At 42.7% G+C, this 17,585-nt stretch overlaps 1 protein-coding gene across 1 annotated transcript in view; it reads right to left on the bottom strand.

Moving 5' to 3' along the window:
- Positions 1–5,021: 5,021 nt before the first annotated feature.
- LOC126281477 (myrosinase 1-like) overlaps positions 5,022–17,585 on the bottom strand; it is a 54,516-nt gene continuing 41,952 nt past the window's right edge. The window contains exons 10-11 of the mRNA XM_049980473.1: positions 16,958–17,064; positions 5,022–5,258 (exon numbers count right to left, since the gene is read on the bottom strand). Coding sequence (XP_049836430.1) covers positions 5,132–5,258; positions 16,958–17,064 — 234 coding nt within the window. The 3' untranslated portion in view covers positions 5,022–5,131. The remainder of the gene's footprint in view (positions 5,259–16,957; positions 17,065–17,585) is intronic.

Genomic DNA, 17,585 nt, shown 5'->3' with positions numbered 1-17,585 from the left:
AATGTCAAAGAGAGAACTTAGTGCCGGCCTCGGTGGCCGAACGGTTGTAGGCGCTACAGTCTGGAACCGCGCAACCGCTACTGTCGCAGGTTCGAATCCTGCCTCGGGTATGGATGTGTGTTATGTCCTTAGGTTAGTTAGGTTTAAGTAATTCTAAGTTATAGGGGACTAATGACCACATCAGTTAAGTCTCATAGTGCTCAGAGCCATTTGAATCATTTTTAGAGAACTTAATAGGCCTACTAGTTTTAAGTTAGTATATAAGTGTATGATGCATGCTCGTTTGGTAATCAGCCCCCGATATGTATCAGTCAAATAGGAGGTGTGATCAGTGACCTTCTCTCAGGTGCCATAATGAAGAATATTTTTTTGAGAAACTAAAGGCTCTCGGAGGACAAGTTGTAGTCCTGTGTAAAATTAAGGGTCATAACTTTTCGTGACTAGAATCAAAGAATAACAGAGGATATCGTAATGAGAGCGACACATTACCTTAGAGAAAAGGAGTAAATTATAATATACTAAAGAACATGCGTAAGATCCGATGCTTGGGAAAAGTAATGTATGTGGAAAACTTCATTCGTAACAGAGTTTTAAAGTCTATGGCAGATAGTTATACTTACTTACTCAGTGGTCATACCGGACTCGAGAGTCCATTACCGCAGCAACGTATTTTCGCCATCTGTCCCTGTCTTGGGCTATTTCCTTCCATTCACCTTCAATACCTAGGCTCCTCAAATCAGCCTTCACATTGTCCTCCCTTATACGCCTCGGTCTGCCCACGGGACGTTCTCCCTCTAGGTGCCCTACCAGTACTCTGCGCGCCGCTCTGCCCTCATCCATTCGAGCTACGTGTCCCGCACATCGCAGCCTACGTGATTTAATAATACTGATTATGCCAGGGCTTGAATAGAGTTCGTGAACCTCTTCGTTATGCAGTTTTCGCCACTCTCCGCTAATGAAATCCTTGATAATAATGCTGACACAAATTCGAAGGCGTAGCAAGTAAAAGAAGGGGTAGAGATAACACTATATTATAAGTTCCATGGAAATGTTATACTTAGGAAATGCCGGCCGCAAGACTAAATGTAGCGATTAATAACAGGAGTCTGCGACGCTTTAAAGAGTGATGCCGCAGTAAAAAATAAATAAATAAAATAAAATGAATGGACGACAGCTTCTTGTAGAAGACTACTGACTCAAGTAACCAAGTAAATAATTGGTCAAACAAGCACGTGCATAGAGGCATGCAAATGAATCAATCACATTTTCTAAGTGAATGTCACGCAAAAAGCATTTGCAGCAGCATAAGCGCTCGCATATAAATGTTTCATTTAGTATAATAATCTTTATAATGCCCAGATTATTTAACAGCTGATTTTTGTGTTCCTTTATAAAATCTTGTCCAAGATACCGACCCCTGTTAATCCTTCAAACACCCTATTCCAAGGATCAGCTCGTAGAGGTTTACTTGTGCTGTCTGGGCGAAGCAACTCATATGAAAAGCTTGTAGTTTCGCGGCGAGATCAGTTAAATTTAGCTTGATGACGCAAATTAGAGTCAAGCAACTTGTTTGGCATGCAATTGAGTTTGTTGTCTTTGTAACGCGCGATTAGTTAGATACCGCCCGTATAATTTTAAGCGAATAGTATTCAGCGTGGAAAAGGAAGTAGTCTCTATGTCTGGAGGCTGTCCTCAATTAAATAACACTGTAAACCCAAGTTAATGGACACATAAATAAAAAGAGTAATAAAAAGAGGCGTGTCCTCAAAGAGGAAGTCAATTAATTTGTCTCTGAGACAATCGAAAAATGAAATAAGAACTTGACAGTAAAGAATAAATGAAACTGGTAGCTGAGTTTATAAGAAGAAATTGAAAAATAGTTTTAAGTGGAAGACTGGTAAGCAATAGACAGCCATAAAGATAATGATCGACAGCAGTTCTGTACCGGACGTGGCCATTGGATTAAGAATATATATGTATATATAAGCAAACTATGTAAATATTATTAGTGAAGGTATCTTGTTATCCTTCTGTGAAAGTCTTATTTTTGCAAAGAGGAGGCGAGATGAAGGACGATGTATAGTCCACGAACGCCTATCTAAGTGAAAGTGAAAATTTCTGCGTCGAAAAGCGAGTCTGTTTCACGACTATTTATACTACACCTTGTGTGTATTAGTTTTATTTTTAACGTGTGCAACGGCCAAAATGCCACATAAATTTCATAGTATGTAGCATTTTACGATTATATAAGTACTTGTCTGTATATGTTTTTTTTCCTGCGACTGTGCCTATCATCTCATCATGTATTAGCTCTTTATTGTAAATAGTAATACTTTCCATGTTGTTATAGTTGTTAAGAAACCCTGTGACCAAAGCAGAGATGCAAATAAACTGCACAAAGGCACTTTTTACTAGTGATTTTAACAGTGAATGTTTTCTCTAGTATGGTATGTTTACGAAACGACAAGTGCGTAGTACTATATTACTACTCAATTTCAGCAATAGACATGTATTAAAAGCCACTAATATTACGAGTGACATGAGCACAGAAGTAATACCTCCGGTATTCCTGCCCTTCTCATGGGAGGCAGTGTAATATTAGTATCTATTTCGATAGCTTAAATAAACTTACATTCGATAATCTAACCATGCACGCTCTTAGATCGTTACTGAACAGCGACGACTTGATATTTCGAAGAATACCTTACGCGCCATTCCGCGGAATACGAATTGTTCATAAACTGTATCGATAGAGATATTTTGACAGCTGAAGAACTGTAATCCTCTTTTGTTCCCACAGATGGCAGACGTTTGTATGGCGTGGTCCGCAATCACTAATTAGTTACACCACTGCCCATTATAATTGCAACACCAAGAAGAAATGCAGATAATAAACGGGTATTCGTTGCACAAATACATTACACTAGAACTGACATGTGATTATATTTCCCCCTAATTTGGGTGCATAGATCCTGAGAAATCAGTGCCCAGAACAACCATCTCTGGTCCTAATAACGGCCTTGATACGTCTGGGCATTGTGTCAAACATACCTTGGATGGCGTGTACAGGTACAGCTGCCCATGCATCTTCAGCACGATACCACAGTTCATCAAGAGTAGTGACTGGCGTATTGTGACGAGCCAGTTGCTCGTCCACCATTGACCTGACGTTTTCAATTGTCGAGACATCTGGAGAATTGCTGGCTAGAGCAGCAGTCGAACATTTACTGTATCCAGCTAGGCCCGTAGAGGACCTGCAACATGCGGTCATGCATTATCCTGCTGAAATGTAGGGTTTCGCAGGGATCGAATGAAGAGTAGAGCGACAGGTCGTAAGACATCTGAAATGTATCGTCCAATGATCAAAGTGCCGTCAATGCGAACAAGAGGTGACCGAGACGTTTAACCAATGGCACTCCATACCATCACGCCGGGTGATACGGCAGTATGGCGATGACGAATACACGCTTCCAATGTGCGGTCACCGCGATATTGCTAAACACGGATGCGGCCATCATGATGCTGTAAACAGAACCTGGATTCATCCGAAAAGATGACGGTTTGCCATTCGTTCACTCAGCTTCGTCGTTGAGTACACCATTGCAGGCGCTCCTGTCTCTGATGCAGCGTCAATGGTAACCGCAGCCATGAACTCCGAGCTGATAGTCCATGTTGCTGCAAAACGTAATCGAACTCTTCGTGCAGATGGTTGTTGTCTTGCAAACGTCCCCATCTGTTCACTCAGGGATCTAGACGAGGTTGAACGATCCGTTAAGTCATTCGGATAAGATGACTGTCATCTCGACTGTTAGTGATAGGAGGCCGTAGGGATCCAGCACGGCGTTCCGTATTACCCGCCTGAACCCACCGATTCCATATTCTGCTAACAGTCATTGGATCTCGACCAACGTGAGCAGCAATGTCGCAATACGATAAACCGCAATAGCGATAGGCTACAATCCCACCTTTACCAAAGTCGGAAACGTGATGGTACGCATTTCTCCTCCTTACACGAGGCAGCACAACAACGTTTCACCACGCAACGGCGGTCAACTGCTGTTTGTACATGGGAAATCGGTTGGAAACATGGTGTCACCACCGGCGCCAACCTTGTGTGGATGCCCTGAAAAGCTAATCATTTGCATCTCACAGCATGTTCTTCCTGTCGGTTAAATTTCGCGTCTGTAGCATGTCATCTCAATTTTAGTGGCCAGTAGTGTATTATAAAATATTATTATTGCGCTATGCTACGTAAGAGTTTATGTGCGCAGCTAAGATGAAATGTAGAAAATGTTAAGGACTTTATTTCAAGAAGCATCCAGCAAGATATAAAATTGAAATGTACGGAGCCTATTGTTAGCAATACTGACTAAGGTAATTAAATTGGTTATTGCGCTCTCAAATCCTGGAGAGCCTGTTTATTCCTTAGATCTCCTATTAATACCAACAGAAATAACGGTGTTTTTATAGTTTTCATACAGCTACCAGGAACCTACTGCATGATGGCAAACGTCGTAGTTAAGGTAGAAGGCGCATTGCTTTTTTTTCCTTGTTTGTGATTTAAATCCAACTTCTTTTAATGTGTAGTGTAGCACAGCAAATGAAATTTCCAACTCGGTCTGGTCTCTTAGGTTTCTCTGTTCGTAGTTGCTACGCCCCATATCGGGTCGTGATCGAACATGATCATGACACAAATAAATTAAGTGGCAATGCGAACTCTGTTGTTAATCTTGAGAACGCTACGCCGTCTGCAAACTATTTCAGGTGAAATATCATCTATCACTTACAATACTTAAGTTTTTGAAAAGTCTTTGCTCTTCCCGCCAAGAAGTGGTGCAAAACTCACAACAGATTTCTGAATCTTCACAAGAGAATAATGATTTGATAAAAATATAAATATCTTTTTCAAAAAGGAACACATCACAAATCTGACATTATGAAGGCCATATTTATATTTATGAGTCCACCAACAGTATGGATCAGGCAGCGTGTGAGCAGTCAAAAGGAAGGGGCTTAATGCATAAGACATTAAATAGTTTTATTTACAAATAGTTATGGGTTAATGATTTCTGCAGAAAATATTTACAATGTTTGTTTTTAAGTTTTCCTTGACACATTTACAGCCAAAAACTTATGTGAAATATTCTTCTGGTACACTCATGTTCCTGTAGATGCCAGCAAGGAAGCTCGCTGAAGCCTTGGGTGTTCTTGTCCTTTCAGTACTGTTGAAATCCACGTGGTAGATCCCGAATTTCATTCTGAAAGCAAGAACACAATAATGAATTTCAAGTTTCTTCAGAAGCGGCAAATTATTGCAGTGCCAAATTGAAACTGCATTTAAACTATTGAATAAAAGACCTGGGTAATACTCAATACTGCTACATATAGACACATCTGTCATGAATGTGAAAGTAAACCAGCTTCCTTGGCGTGGTTCGGTAGGGCACCCGTGTCTCCACTTCTGTGTGGGACAACTTTTCTGGCCGGTACTACACATCTATGAAATGTAGCGGAAGATGTTTTCAAGCTTAGACCGCTGGTGTCAGCACTCGAAGGAAGTTACAGGTGAACGGGTCACGTCATTATCATTAGTACATTCAAGTGAAAAACAAATCATAGAAGAACTTCGTCATACTGGTTGTCTGCTGTCAATAACACAAGCTAATATACACTCCTGGAAATTGAAATAAGAACACCGTGAATTCATTGTCCCAGGAAGGGGAAACTTTATTGGCACATTCCTGGGGTCAGATACATCACATGATCACACTGACAGAACCACAGGCACATAGACACAGACAACAGAGCATGCACAATGTCGGTACTAGTACAGTGTATATCCACGTTTCGCAGCAATGCAGGCTGCTATTCTCCCATGGAGACGATCGTAGAGATGCTGGATGTAGTCCTGTGGAACGGCTTGCCATGCCATTTCCACCTGGCGCCTCAGTTGAACCAGCGTTCGTGCTGGACGTGCATACCGCGTGAGACGACGCTTCATCCAGTCCCAAACATGCTCAATGGGGGACAGAATCGGAGATCTTGCTGGCCAGGGTAGTTGACTTACACCTTCTAGAGCACGTTGGGTGGCACGGGATACATGCGGACGTGCATTGTCCTGTTGGAACAAGCAAGTTCCCTTGCCGGTCTAGGAATGGTAGAACGATGGGTTCGATGACGGTTTGGACGTACCGTGCACTATTCAGTGTCCCCTCACGATCACCAGAGGTGTACGGCCAGTGTAGGACATCGCTCCCCACACCATGATGCCGGGTGTTGGCCCTGTGTGCCTCGGTCGTATGCAGTCCTGATTGTGGCGCTCACCTGCACGGCGCCAAACACGCATACGACCATCATTGGCACCAAGGCAGAAGCGACTCTCTTCGCTGAAGAAGACACGTCTCCATTCGTCCCTCCATTCACGCCTGTCGCGACACCACTGGAGGCCGGCTGCACGATGTTGGGGCGTGAGCGGAAGTCGGCCTAACGGTGTGCGGGACCGTAGCCCAGCTTCATGGAGACGGTTGCGAATGGTCCTCGCCGATACCCCAGGAGCAACAGTGTCCCTAATTTGCTGGGAAGTGGCGGTGCGGTCCCCTACGGCACTGCGTAGGATCCTACGGTCTTGGCGTGCATCCGTGCGTCCCTGCGGTCCGGTCCCAGGTCGACGGGCACGTGCACCTTCCGCCGACCACTGGAGACAACATCGATGTACTGTGGAGACCTCACGCCCCACGTGTTGAGCAATTCGGCGGTACGTCCACCCGGCCTCCCGCATGCCCACTATACGCCCTCGCTCAAAGTCCGTCAACTGCACATACGGTTCACGTCCACGCTGTCGCGGCATGCTACCAGTGTTAAAGACTGCGATGGAGCTCCGTATGCCACGGCAACTGGCTGATACTGACGGCGGCGGTGCACAAATGCTGCGCAGCTAGCGTTATTCGACGGCCATATATATATATATATATATATATATATATATATATATATATATATATTAGCTTGTGTTATTGACAGCAGACTACCAGTATGACGAAGTTCTTCTATATCAATTTTAATCTCACTCCAGAACCTTCTTCTTATTTCCGTCATAGTTTCTTCCACATGTGGACACACACACACACACACACACACACACACACACACACACACACACATACACAAACACGCCCGAACTGCTAAGGTAATTGGCGACCGCTACGAGTAGTGAGGATAATGGGCAGGTGCACTACGTAAGTAGTATGTGGATAAGTGAGAAACGTAGATCGTTCAGGAACTGTGTGCGGATGGCACAGGCGGTTGAAGAAACGGTTCGCGATAAACGGAGAAACTCGCGTTTGAATCCGCGTCAGGCAGAAGTTTTCAATTTTCCCCAATAATTTACTTCATTTGCCTATAGCAGCTACTGGCATTATTACTTTGATTAACTGAAAAGATATTAATGGCACGTTTCGCTGATGATACCGTTATCCTAAATGAAAGCGTGGTGCAGGACATACTGAATGTAATGAACGCCCCACTGAGCACAGCAGATATACTGAGTGCAAAGCGAAAAGAGACGAAAATAATGAGGAATAGCTCAGATGATGTTAGTGAGAAATTATCAAAATCTGGGGTTAAGAAGTGAAGTAATTGAAGGAATTCTACTTCCTTGGACGCAAAATCACACATGACGGACGAAGCAAGGAGGACATGTAAAGAGCAGTCAACTGAAAACGAAAAAGATGTAGAAAAGTAGATGAACTGTTAATTATCTCAAATGTAATCACCATGAATGTTGTGATTCTTGAGTTTCTCCCGGCGTATTTGATAATCAAAATATCCAAGCCGATGAAGTCAAATATCAGCAGTAAAGAGAGGGCGGCTATTCGTGATCTGAGGGAACGCTCTGAAATTGTTGTCTTACCGGCTGACAAAGGCAATGCTACAGTTGTTGTCTCCCGTAAGGACTACACTGATAAGATGCAGAGCCTGCTAAATGACGATTCCTACCGGAAGGTCAGCGTTGACCCTACAAAGAAGGTGGAGAACAAGACGAGGGTTCTTCTCAAGGACGCAGATTTACCGGAGGCTGACGCTAAGAAATTGTTACCCCAAGGTCCGGTACCGCCTACACTATATGGACTCCCGAAGGTTCACAAAGAGGGGGTACCATTACGCCCCATTGTCAGCAACATCAGGGCACCTACATATTTGTTGGACAAATACCTGACGGGAATATTAAGTCCTTATGTGGGTAAATGCCCTCATCACATCCGTAATTCCGTGGATTTTGTTAAACGCCTTGATAGCTTCAGGTTGGATGAGTCAGATATCATGGTGAGTTTTGACGTCGTTTCCTTGTTTACGAGGGTACCCCTGCGAGAGTCGCTAGAGTTGATTGGTCAGAGGTTTGACGAGAATACCACTGAACTTTTCAGGCACGTCTTGACTTCCACGTATTTTCTTTTTAATGGAGAATACTACGAACAAACGGAGGGAGTCGCCATGGGTAGCCCACTCTCACCGGTGGTGGCGAATTTGTACATGGAGAACTTCGAGGAGGAAGCCCTGTCGTCATCCGAATGGAAACCCACTTGCTTTTTCCGTCACGTGGACGACACGTTAGTCATCTGGCCACATGGTATGGATAAACTCCTTGACTTCCTTACACATCTAAACTCCATACACCCCAACATCAAATTCACTATGGAGACTGAAAAGGAGGGTAAATTACCTTTCCTTAACGTCCTGGTCAGGAGAATGGCTGACGGCACCCTAGGTCATGGGGTGTATCGAACGACAACACACACTGATCTGTATTTGCACGCAGACAGCTGCCACCACCCTTCACAGAGGAATGGGGTACTTAAAACTCTAGTACATAGGGCGCGCACTATCTCTGACACAGAGAGTCTACCCCAGGAATTGGAACATCTGAGAACTGTGTTTCGAAAAAATGGGTACTCAGAGTGGCAGATCCAACGTGCTCTCCGCCCAACCACTGCAGCACAACCTGTTGATATGGATGAAGTCACGAGGGAGGAGGTAGGCACTGCATTTATTCCATACACAGGCGCACTCTCGGGGAAAATCGCCCGCATTCTGAAGAAACACCGTGTCAGAACTGTGTTTTGTCCTCCGAATAAAACTCGTGCACTGGTGGGGAGCGCCAAAGATGACCTCGGTTTGAGGAAGGCTGGCGTGTACCAGATTCCGTGTCAATGTGGCAAGTCGTATATTGGTCAGACGATGCGTACTGTCGAGGATCGATGCCGTGAACACCAGAGGCACACTCGACTAATGTATCCGAGCAAGTCGGCGGTCGCTGAACATTGTTTGTCGGAAAATCACGCTATGGAGTATGACCGCACGAGGATTCTGGTACAGACGTCGAGATACTGGGACAGCGTTGTTAGAGAGGCCATCGAAATTCGCACCAATGACGACCTCATAAACCGCGACTGTGGCTATAATCTTAGCAAGGCTTGGGAACCAGCGATTGGGTTAATCAAGAGTAAATCGAGCAAACGCATAGTTGTGACGACCACGGCGGACAGAGCCATCACACCTACGTCATCTCAGACGCCGTCGCAATCTGTTCCACCGCGAGACCGTGGCGCGGGGCGCGGACGGCGGAGGGAGCGCACCGCGGGCGGAGGGTATTTAAATCGGCCGCCGCCGCGACCGAACCCAGTTCCCCCTGAGCAGCCATAGCGTACGGATCTCCGTGCCGGCACGTTCACAGGAGCTCAGTCCGTCAGTTCACCTGATGATGGCGACATGTTTGATCGCCGAAATATTGTGCCCGTTGGACACTATAGACCGGCAGTACACCCGTGGATATTTTGATTACCATGAATGTTAATGCATTTATCCTACTGGGGCACAGGACTCCAAAAATATGTAAATCGCATGGGATTCAATCAGGATTGTATGGAGGATGTGTAAAGGCTCTCCTGCAAAACTTCTGCCGTGTAGTCGAAATGAGAGCCACACCATCTCCGGGAAAGTTGTGATGGCCTTTTTCTTTGACTGCACGGGACCGTTTCTCATTTTATTTCTGGAACACGGCGCCACAGCTATCTCATAGCGATACGTTAACACTTTGCAAAAATTAAAGTGCGCCACCAAGTCCTGCTGTCCATTAGTATCAACGGACGGCGTCAGTCTTTTGCAACATAACGGGCGTCGACAAGCTGTTGAGGTTGTTTTGACTACGTTGCCGACATTTCGGTGGGAGGTCCTTACACATCCTCATTACAGCTCCGATTACTGTCCATGCGATTTCCAAATTTTTTGATCGCTGTAGAAAGGCATTCGTAGCCGTCGATTTGGTTTGGACTGGGTACAGTTACGGTTTCGTAAGTTTTTCCATGAAGACCCTGACCGTCTTGCCTCTCATTGGATTAAATTCCTTTTGAAATAATAAACAGATGCTTATTATTTTTGCAGCTGTGTTTTTTTTCATTTGACTGCCACTTATAATAAGTTAGTTAGTTACAAGTTCAATAGATCACTTGAACGATTCTTTTATCGAAATTATACGGAACGAGTCAATTTACGGGATGTGTATAAGTGATTAGAGCTAACATTAATGAACACATTACCATTTTACTCCTACTCATGCAAATAAACTTAAATGAAATTTATTTATTTACTATAATTATTTCATAATTTAATTTTTTTCTGGCTACCAGTTTTTACGTAAAATACTTCAGTGGAATAGAAGAAGTTGTCCAGGAGAACAGCTTTTAAATTAGTTTTAACAGTTAGTTCGCTACGTATCAGACGTTTTATTTTGTGGGGCAAATGATCAAAAATTTTTATTACTCCTTACTGAACTTCTCTCTGACACACTGACAGATTTGACCATGGGTAATAATGTTTTTTTTTTTTTTTTTCAACGTTGTAGGTATGTGCATCACTGCTCAACTCGGATTGTGAGGGATTATTTTGATGAATTTCGTTAGCGAAAATATGTACTGTGACGGCACAGTTAAAATACCTATCTCCTTGGAGACGTACCCACATGACACCTGTGGGTAGAATAACATATTATTTCTTACTGCTCGTTTTTCTGAAATCAATACTTTTTTCCTAAATGATGAGTTACCCTAGAAAATTATTCCGTACGACATTACTGAATGGAAATCTATGCGTCAGGAAGCTGATACATTTGTTTCCAAGATCAGCAATTGTACGAAGAGCAAATAATCAAACAGGTACCGACAAAGAAGTCGTTCCTGACCAAAGAAGTTCTGTCTCCTGGAGATATACAAATTAATGGTTGTCCGCTTACCAACGTGGGCACATACCAAAAACTACATTCTTGAATACAGAATGACGGCTACATGAATGACATGCGATCTGGATGTGATTCAGAGACGTCACTGCTATTCTTTGTGATAAGAAGATGCCTATCAACCTAATGTGTACAATAGTGGATACAATTGCAGTGAATAGTGGCGAGTGTTGTCCCGCATCTAGACATGTTGAGCAGTCACTGTGTGTCATAGAAATGCTAGTATTGGGTTTTTGCTTGCTCTAACGCATCAACAACACAACCATCAGACAACTAGCTGGGAGGAGAGGGGGGACTTCCCGATTAATGAAAAGATGTAAGAATGAAGACTTCAGTAGCATGGACGCATCATACGGGCATCAACTGCTCCAGTCATCAGCTTGGACTATCATCTCAATGTCGATGGCCAGAGACATTGATTACGACGTACGTACATTACGGTGTCTGGACAATACAACGGCAGATCAAAGATCAAGAAGCCTAAATCTGCAGGAAGCATTACAGCAAACAATGGTGTACATTGACCCTGCTTCTAAGGGAGGCGGCACGAATGAGAATAAGAGGAAGAAAAAAACAGAGAGATTTGCGTTTTCCTCATGTGTAGAGACGTAACTTATGATTTTTATATTATTTTTTTGTAGTTTAATTGACAGTACTGCTATTTTCGTAGTTTTGGAAGATTCATTCTGTCTATCTCAGTTCCTGTTTAATCTAAGACAAGACACATCAGCTGAGATGCACGTGGTTAATAAATCCTTTGATTTTTTTCTATCTCGGCAATTTGTCGAAGAAGAGTTTTACCTATTGCTGAATGACTATTTGCACACGGCCTATCATCCGAGTTCAAAACAATAAGTGTCTTAGTAATCACTATAGTCATATACGAGAAAAAGTTCTGTGGCCTCAGTCTCTCAAACCGACAACATGGCGTACCTTCAGGCAAATTGTAGACGAAATGGTGGCTGCTGTCGACAGTTCAAGGAGTGATAACGAAATTAAAGGCTAGGAATGGTTGATGAGGGTATAGGAAAGACCACAGAAGATTGATTCAAATGGCTCTGAGCACTTTGGGACTTAGCTTCTGATGAGGTCATCAGCCCCCTAGAACTCAGAACTATTTAAACCTGAGTAACCTAAGGACACCACACACATTCATGCCCTAGGCAGAAATGGAATCTGCGACCGTAGCGGTCGATCGGTTCCAGACTGTAGTGCCTAGAACCGCTTGGCCACTCCGGCCGGCACTACAGAAGAATGAGCGTTAACGATTCGATAACAAGCAGAACAATGGTGGAACAAAATGTGATCGTTTCACAAGAACAACTCCCTCATCACCTGAAGTTATTTGAGGAAATCGCGATACTTGCAAATAAAAGATTTTCGTCATCGCACGTGCGCAAACTCGTTTATATCGCTGAACAGCTGAGGGCTGTTATTCTCACATCACTTGCGAAATTTCAACACACACGTTAAGTTATAGCTGTTACGTCTCATGTGTACATATACATCTACACCTACATCTGCATCTACATTACTGCTCTCCACAATTAAGTGCCTGGTAGAGGGTTCATCGAACCATCTTCAAGATATTTTACTATGGTTCTGCTATCAAACAGGGCGCGGTAACAGATACATCTCTCCTTGCGAGCTCTGATGTCTCTTATTTTATTATAATGATCATTTCTCCCTACACCGGTGGGTGCTATCAAGGTATTTTCGCTTGCAGACGAGAATGTTGGTGATTGAAATTTCTTGAAAAGATCCCTCTACAGCGAAAAGTGAGACACCAACGCTGGTATCGTATCAGTGACACTCTCTCGTCTATTTATCTATCCGTACAGAACGAGCCGTCCTTCATTTAACTATTTCACGTACTCCGTGAATCATACCTGGTAAGGATCCCTTACCGCAAAAGAGTACACTAGCAGAGGATGGAAAAAAGTGGTGTGCACAGCTTCTTCACTGGAATTGTAGCTCACTGTATGTTAATCAGGGGTAGCCAACATACCGGCTTAGGTGGTACACCCTGGCACATTTAACCTACCGCCACGCCACTGTGGCTTAGTGCTTGTATGGCTGTGTAGTCGCGCAACATACGACTTCATTTGGAATTTCAAATTCTTCAGCCACACAGATAACAAACAAATTTACAGTATTATTTAATTTTTTTTTCTTTTGTGCACTGTTGACTTCATATAATTTTTATCTAGTACAAACTGTCGGCAAATGGACATATACGGACAATTTCACAGATTTTCGCATCGAAGATGCCATGTAATCGTAATTTATTTAGTTTCATATTGGAAGAAAGGTCTTCGCTACAAATATTCTTTCGCATCCTCTTTATGGAAATAAATGTACACGTCCTGGACAGTTTTAGTGTAAAATGATTTATCATTAAAACATGAATCACCTCGCAGGTCAGTCAGTTACATCTTCCCATGCAGAGGGGCGCTTTCAACTGAAACGACAAACTATCTCAAAAACAGCTCAATAACAAGTGTAAGACTGACAGCGTCCCCAAAACGTTCAGGACACTAGCCTCATAATTATTTCAACATCACAGGGAATTCCCTAAACATCTCCTTTTCTTTAATGGCAGTGAGCGTAGGGAACTGGACTGTCTTTGTTAGAATGCGTCCCTTTTATAACGCGATTTCCTTTTTATGCACATCCCCATCGAATCAGAAAGAAATTGTTTCTCACCTTACAGCGTCGTACTATGGGCTGTGTACAATCAATACCACTTTAAATGCGACGTCTGCACTCCATTATGCATGGAGAAGTCTTGAGTTCGAGTCTCAGTCCGGCACACAGTTTTAAACTGCCGGGAAATTCTAATTTTCGTTTCTGCACTCATTTTTCCTTCATAAATATACAAATATCCGGGTTTATATCGAAAATTTGTCTCGATATACCCCTTGACTTAACCAACGTACTTTCCAGTATTACATAAAGTCTCTATATCCTCCATTCAATTCCATCGAAGACTGTTGCAGCTGACACTGGAATATGCTTGCGAGTTCAGAAATTTTGCTGGTCATACCACTAGTTTTTTTCACGTGTTGCATGCCTAAGAATTTAGCAGAAAATGCTACTTGAGCTAACGAATAATTACTGCCGTCTTTCGATAGTTGTAAATTTTGGCTCTTTCAGTGTCGACTAAATCTTTAAATTCTTCCTGCATAGTTTGTAATATAGTTTCATAGTAAAGAAGCATCAAATGATGCTTATGCTACCATATAACTGATACTGAGAATTTTCATCCCTCTCTTCTGTCGTTCCCGTTCGTTCTTAAAAACTTGTTACAATAAATCGCTAGGCTGCCTCTTTTCGTGCAAACAGCCACTGGACCTGTGAACCTCCTGCGAACAGAGTTACCAGCACTGAACCACGGTTCTGTCGAACTGGAGAGAGTTGAGTTCAGTGAAATATGCCATTCTCTAATACTAACTGAAATGTCACACTTATCAAGTACTTCCAGGGAGGTACGACCACAGACGAAACAAGATTGGTATATTGCTCGCACGCTGGTTGTACTATCGCCCCGAGTGAAGTTTCACACGCCTTGACCGACCATGCTCGGAATGTTCTGCGAATGTAACTCGCCCTTTGGTTAGCTTTTCCCACAGAATTATCATTGTGATTGGTTCAAACTAAGTTTTTCGTAACTGTCATCTCTAAGTCTTTACATGTATTTACATCCCTTAGATTTGTGTGACTTACTGTGTAACCGAAATTCAGCGGGTTCCTTGTAGTGCTCATGTGCATGAGTTCATACTTCTCATTATTTAGAGTCTGCTATCACTTTTTGCATCTTACAGATATCGCGTCCAAATACTTTTGCAATTCGTTTTGATCGTATGGTAACTTTGCTAGACGTTAACGACACCATAATTTGGTAACAGTCAAAGAGGGCTGTTCAGGTTATCTCCTTATCGTTTACGTATCAGGAATATCACAAAGCCTATTGAATTCTTTGCGAAACGACAAGTATTTCTGTTTCACTCGATGGTTTTTTATGAGTTACTATGGACTGAGAGATTTCTGACAAGAAACTGCTTGCACAACTGAAACGATACTCCACGGGCAGGCAGTTACAAAGTAGTTCCACTACAGCACTGCGTTAGCATTTCGTTAGCTAACTTCATAAACATAACAGTAGGGATACCAGTAACGTTGCTGGTGGCTAACGCTTTTATAATAGCATAATGTTTTAAAAATATCTGTCAGATTCATAAATCTTGACTACTGTAAATTCCAGCGAAATTGTATTATTTTTTCGAGTCGACTCCAATATATGATATTCCACAGACTGACTCTTTCTTAGCTTTACACAATGTCCTACGGTTAAGAGCAAATACGAACACGAGATTCCAAGATCTACCAATTAATTTAATGGAAAAAAACGTCGCAAGAAATCGTCAGGACTTTGTTTTATAGATTTTAATATACTGTCAATACACTAGTCTTCGTTGTCTTCAGCATCTTCACAGCACTGCCAGTTGAGGGCATTAAGCACCCATCTTCTAATCCCATATTTAATAACACCACTGATAGACTTCATTGTGACTATTAGCAGCTATTCACTGACAAGCTCAATATTTGCCTCGAGAAAGTAATAAATGGGCAGGATCGAGCAAGGGAATAAATTTAGCGGAAACAAAACGACACGAAAACTCTCCGTCGCTCAAGTTCAGGAATTCGTCGCCTGCATTAACCGTATTCATTATGAAGAGACAATAGAAGCAGAAGTCTGAAGTTAAATCCATTGTTTCCGTTTGTCGCGGCTAGAGAAATGAGAATGTCTTATCGAACTAAGTGTCGCGAAAGGCGCCTTTTCCTTGTTAGTCGCCGGCCGTTGTGGTCGAGCGGTTCTAGGCCCCTCAGTCCGGAACCGCGCTGCTGCAACGGTCACAGGTTCGAATCCTACCTCGGGCATGGATGTGTGTGATGTCCTTAGGTTAGTTAGGTTTAAGTAGTTTTATGTTCTAGAGGACTGGTTACCTCAGATGTTAAGTACCATAGTGCTTAGAGGCATTTGAACCATTTTTGAAGCTTCTTAGTCGAGCGGTGCTAGGCGCTTCAGTCCGGAACCGCACTGCTGCTACAGTCGCAGGTTCGAATCCTGCCACGGGCATGGAACTGTGTGATGTTCTTACGCTAGTTAGGTTTATGTAGTTCTAAGTCTAGGCAATTGATGACCTCAGATGCTAAGTCCCATAATGCTTAGAGCCATTTGAACCTTGTTAGTCCTGTGGCATGACATTGACGCTTGATGATGTGACAAGGAACGTACGAAAGTGAGCATTTGCGGCATAATATATCCTTTTTGAAGTCAGAGGGGTGTAGATGGTAGGGAGACGCAGAAAGTTCTAACGTATCCTTCTCCCCAATGTCTGGAATATCCAGTTTTGTTCCGGAAAGGAGGATCAGGGAGTTCATCACGTTGTTACTTAATACGAAATTTGAAGGAAATACAAATTCAATTGTTTCAAAAATCGAACCATCAATGTAAGAAAGATTGAAGAAGTTTACGGATCTGCTTCTTGTTTACGTGTTATATTCTTTTTTGTCTTTATCGAAACATTCCACTCACGCCGCTGACAAGTGAAAGGACGAAATGAGTCTGTACACAACACCACGCCGTAGCATCCAATGTCAACTTACTTGTAACCAGAGTTCCACTCTAAATTGTCGAGAAGGCTCCACGCCGTATATCCAATTACGTTGGCTCCATCCTCGTTAATAGCTTTCAGCATTTCAGCCATGTATTGCTGAAAAAGATAAAAAAGAAGGTGCTGGTAAGTTCACTTAAAGAGATCAAGCCAAACATGTTTTCCAGTAAAATATTTGCTTCTAGTTAAAGAAATGATCAAAATCTAAGTGTATCCCATGTGTAGTGAGAGAAAATATGGAGCTATAGTAATACATGTCATTCTTGTCTTGTAATGTCTTACTCATATATGACATCTTCGTTGAGTATCTCATGACGTATTCAGTTAGTTAATATAGAACTGTGAAAAAGAAATACCATGAATATCAACCGTATAATGTTATGTGCCAGCACACTGCTCCTAAATTATTTACCAGATCTAAACATAATTGTTCTACAAAGCAGTCACTGAAACAGCCTTTGGCAAGGAAAGTATAGAACGTCTAATCATTGAATATGGTAATGTAAGAGGTGCTAAGAGGTGAACTATTTTTGAAAGATATTACCCAAAGAAAGGACAAAAACAAATATTTAAGGAGATAGTGATTACAGCTGGCACCCTATTGACGAGTTATTCCGGTC

The sequence above is a fragment of the Schistocerca gregaria genome, chromosome 7 (genome assembly GCF_023897955.1).
Source record: "Schistocerca gregaria isolate iqSchGreg1 chromosome 7, iqSchGreg1.2, whole genome shotgun sequence".
In the NCBI taxonomy this organism is placed as follows: domain Eukaryota; kingdom Metazoa; phylum Arthropoda; class Insecta; order Orthoptera; family Acrididae; genus Schistocerca; species Schistocerca gregaria.
Note: the sequence above shows the minus strand (reverse complement) of the source record. Positions and strands in the feature narration are given on the sequence as shown.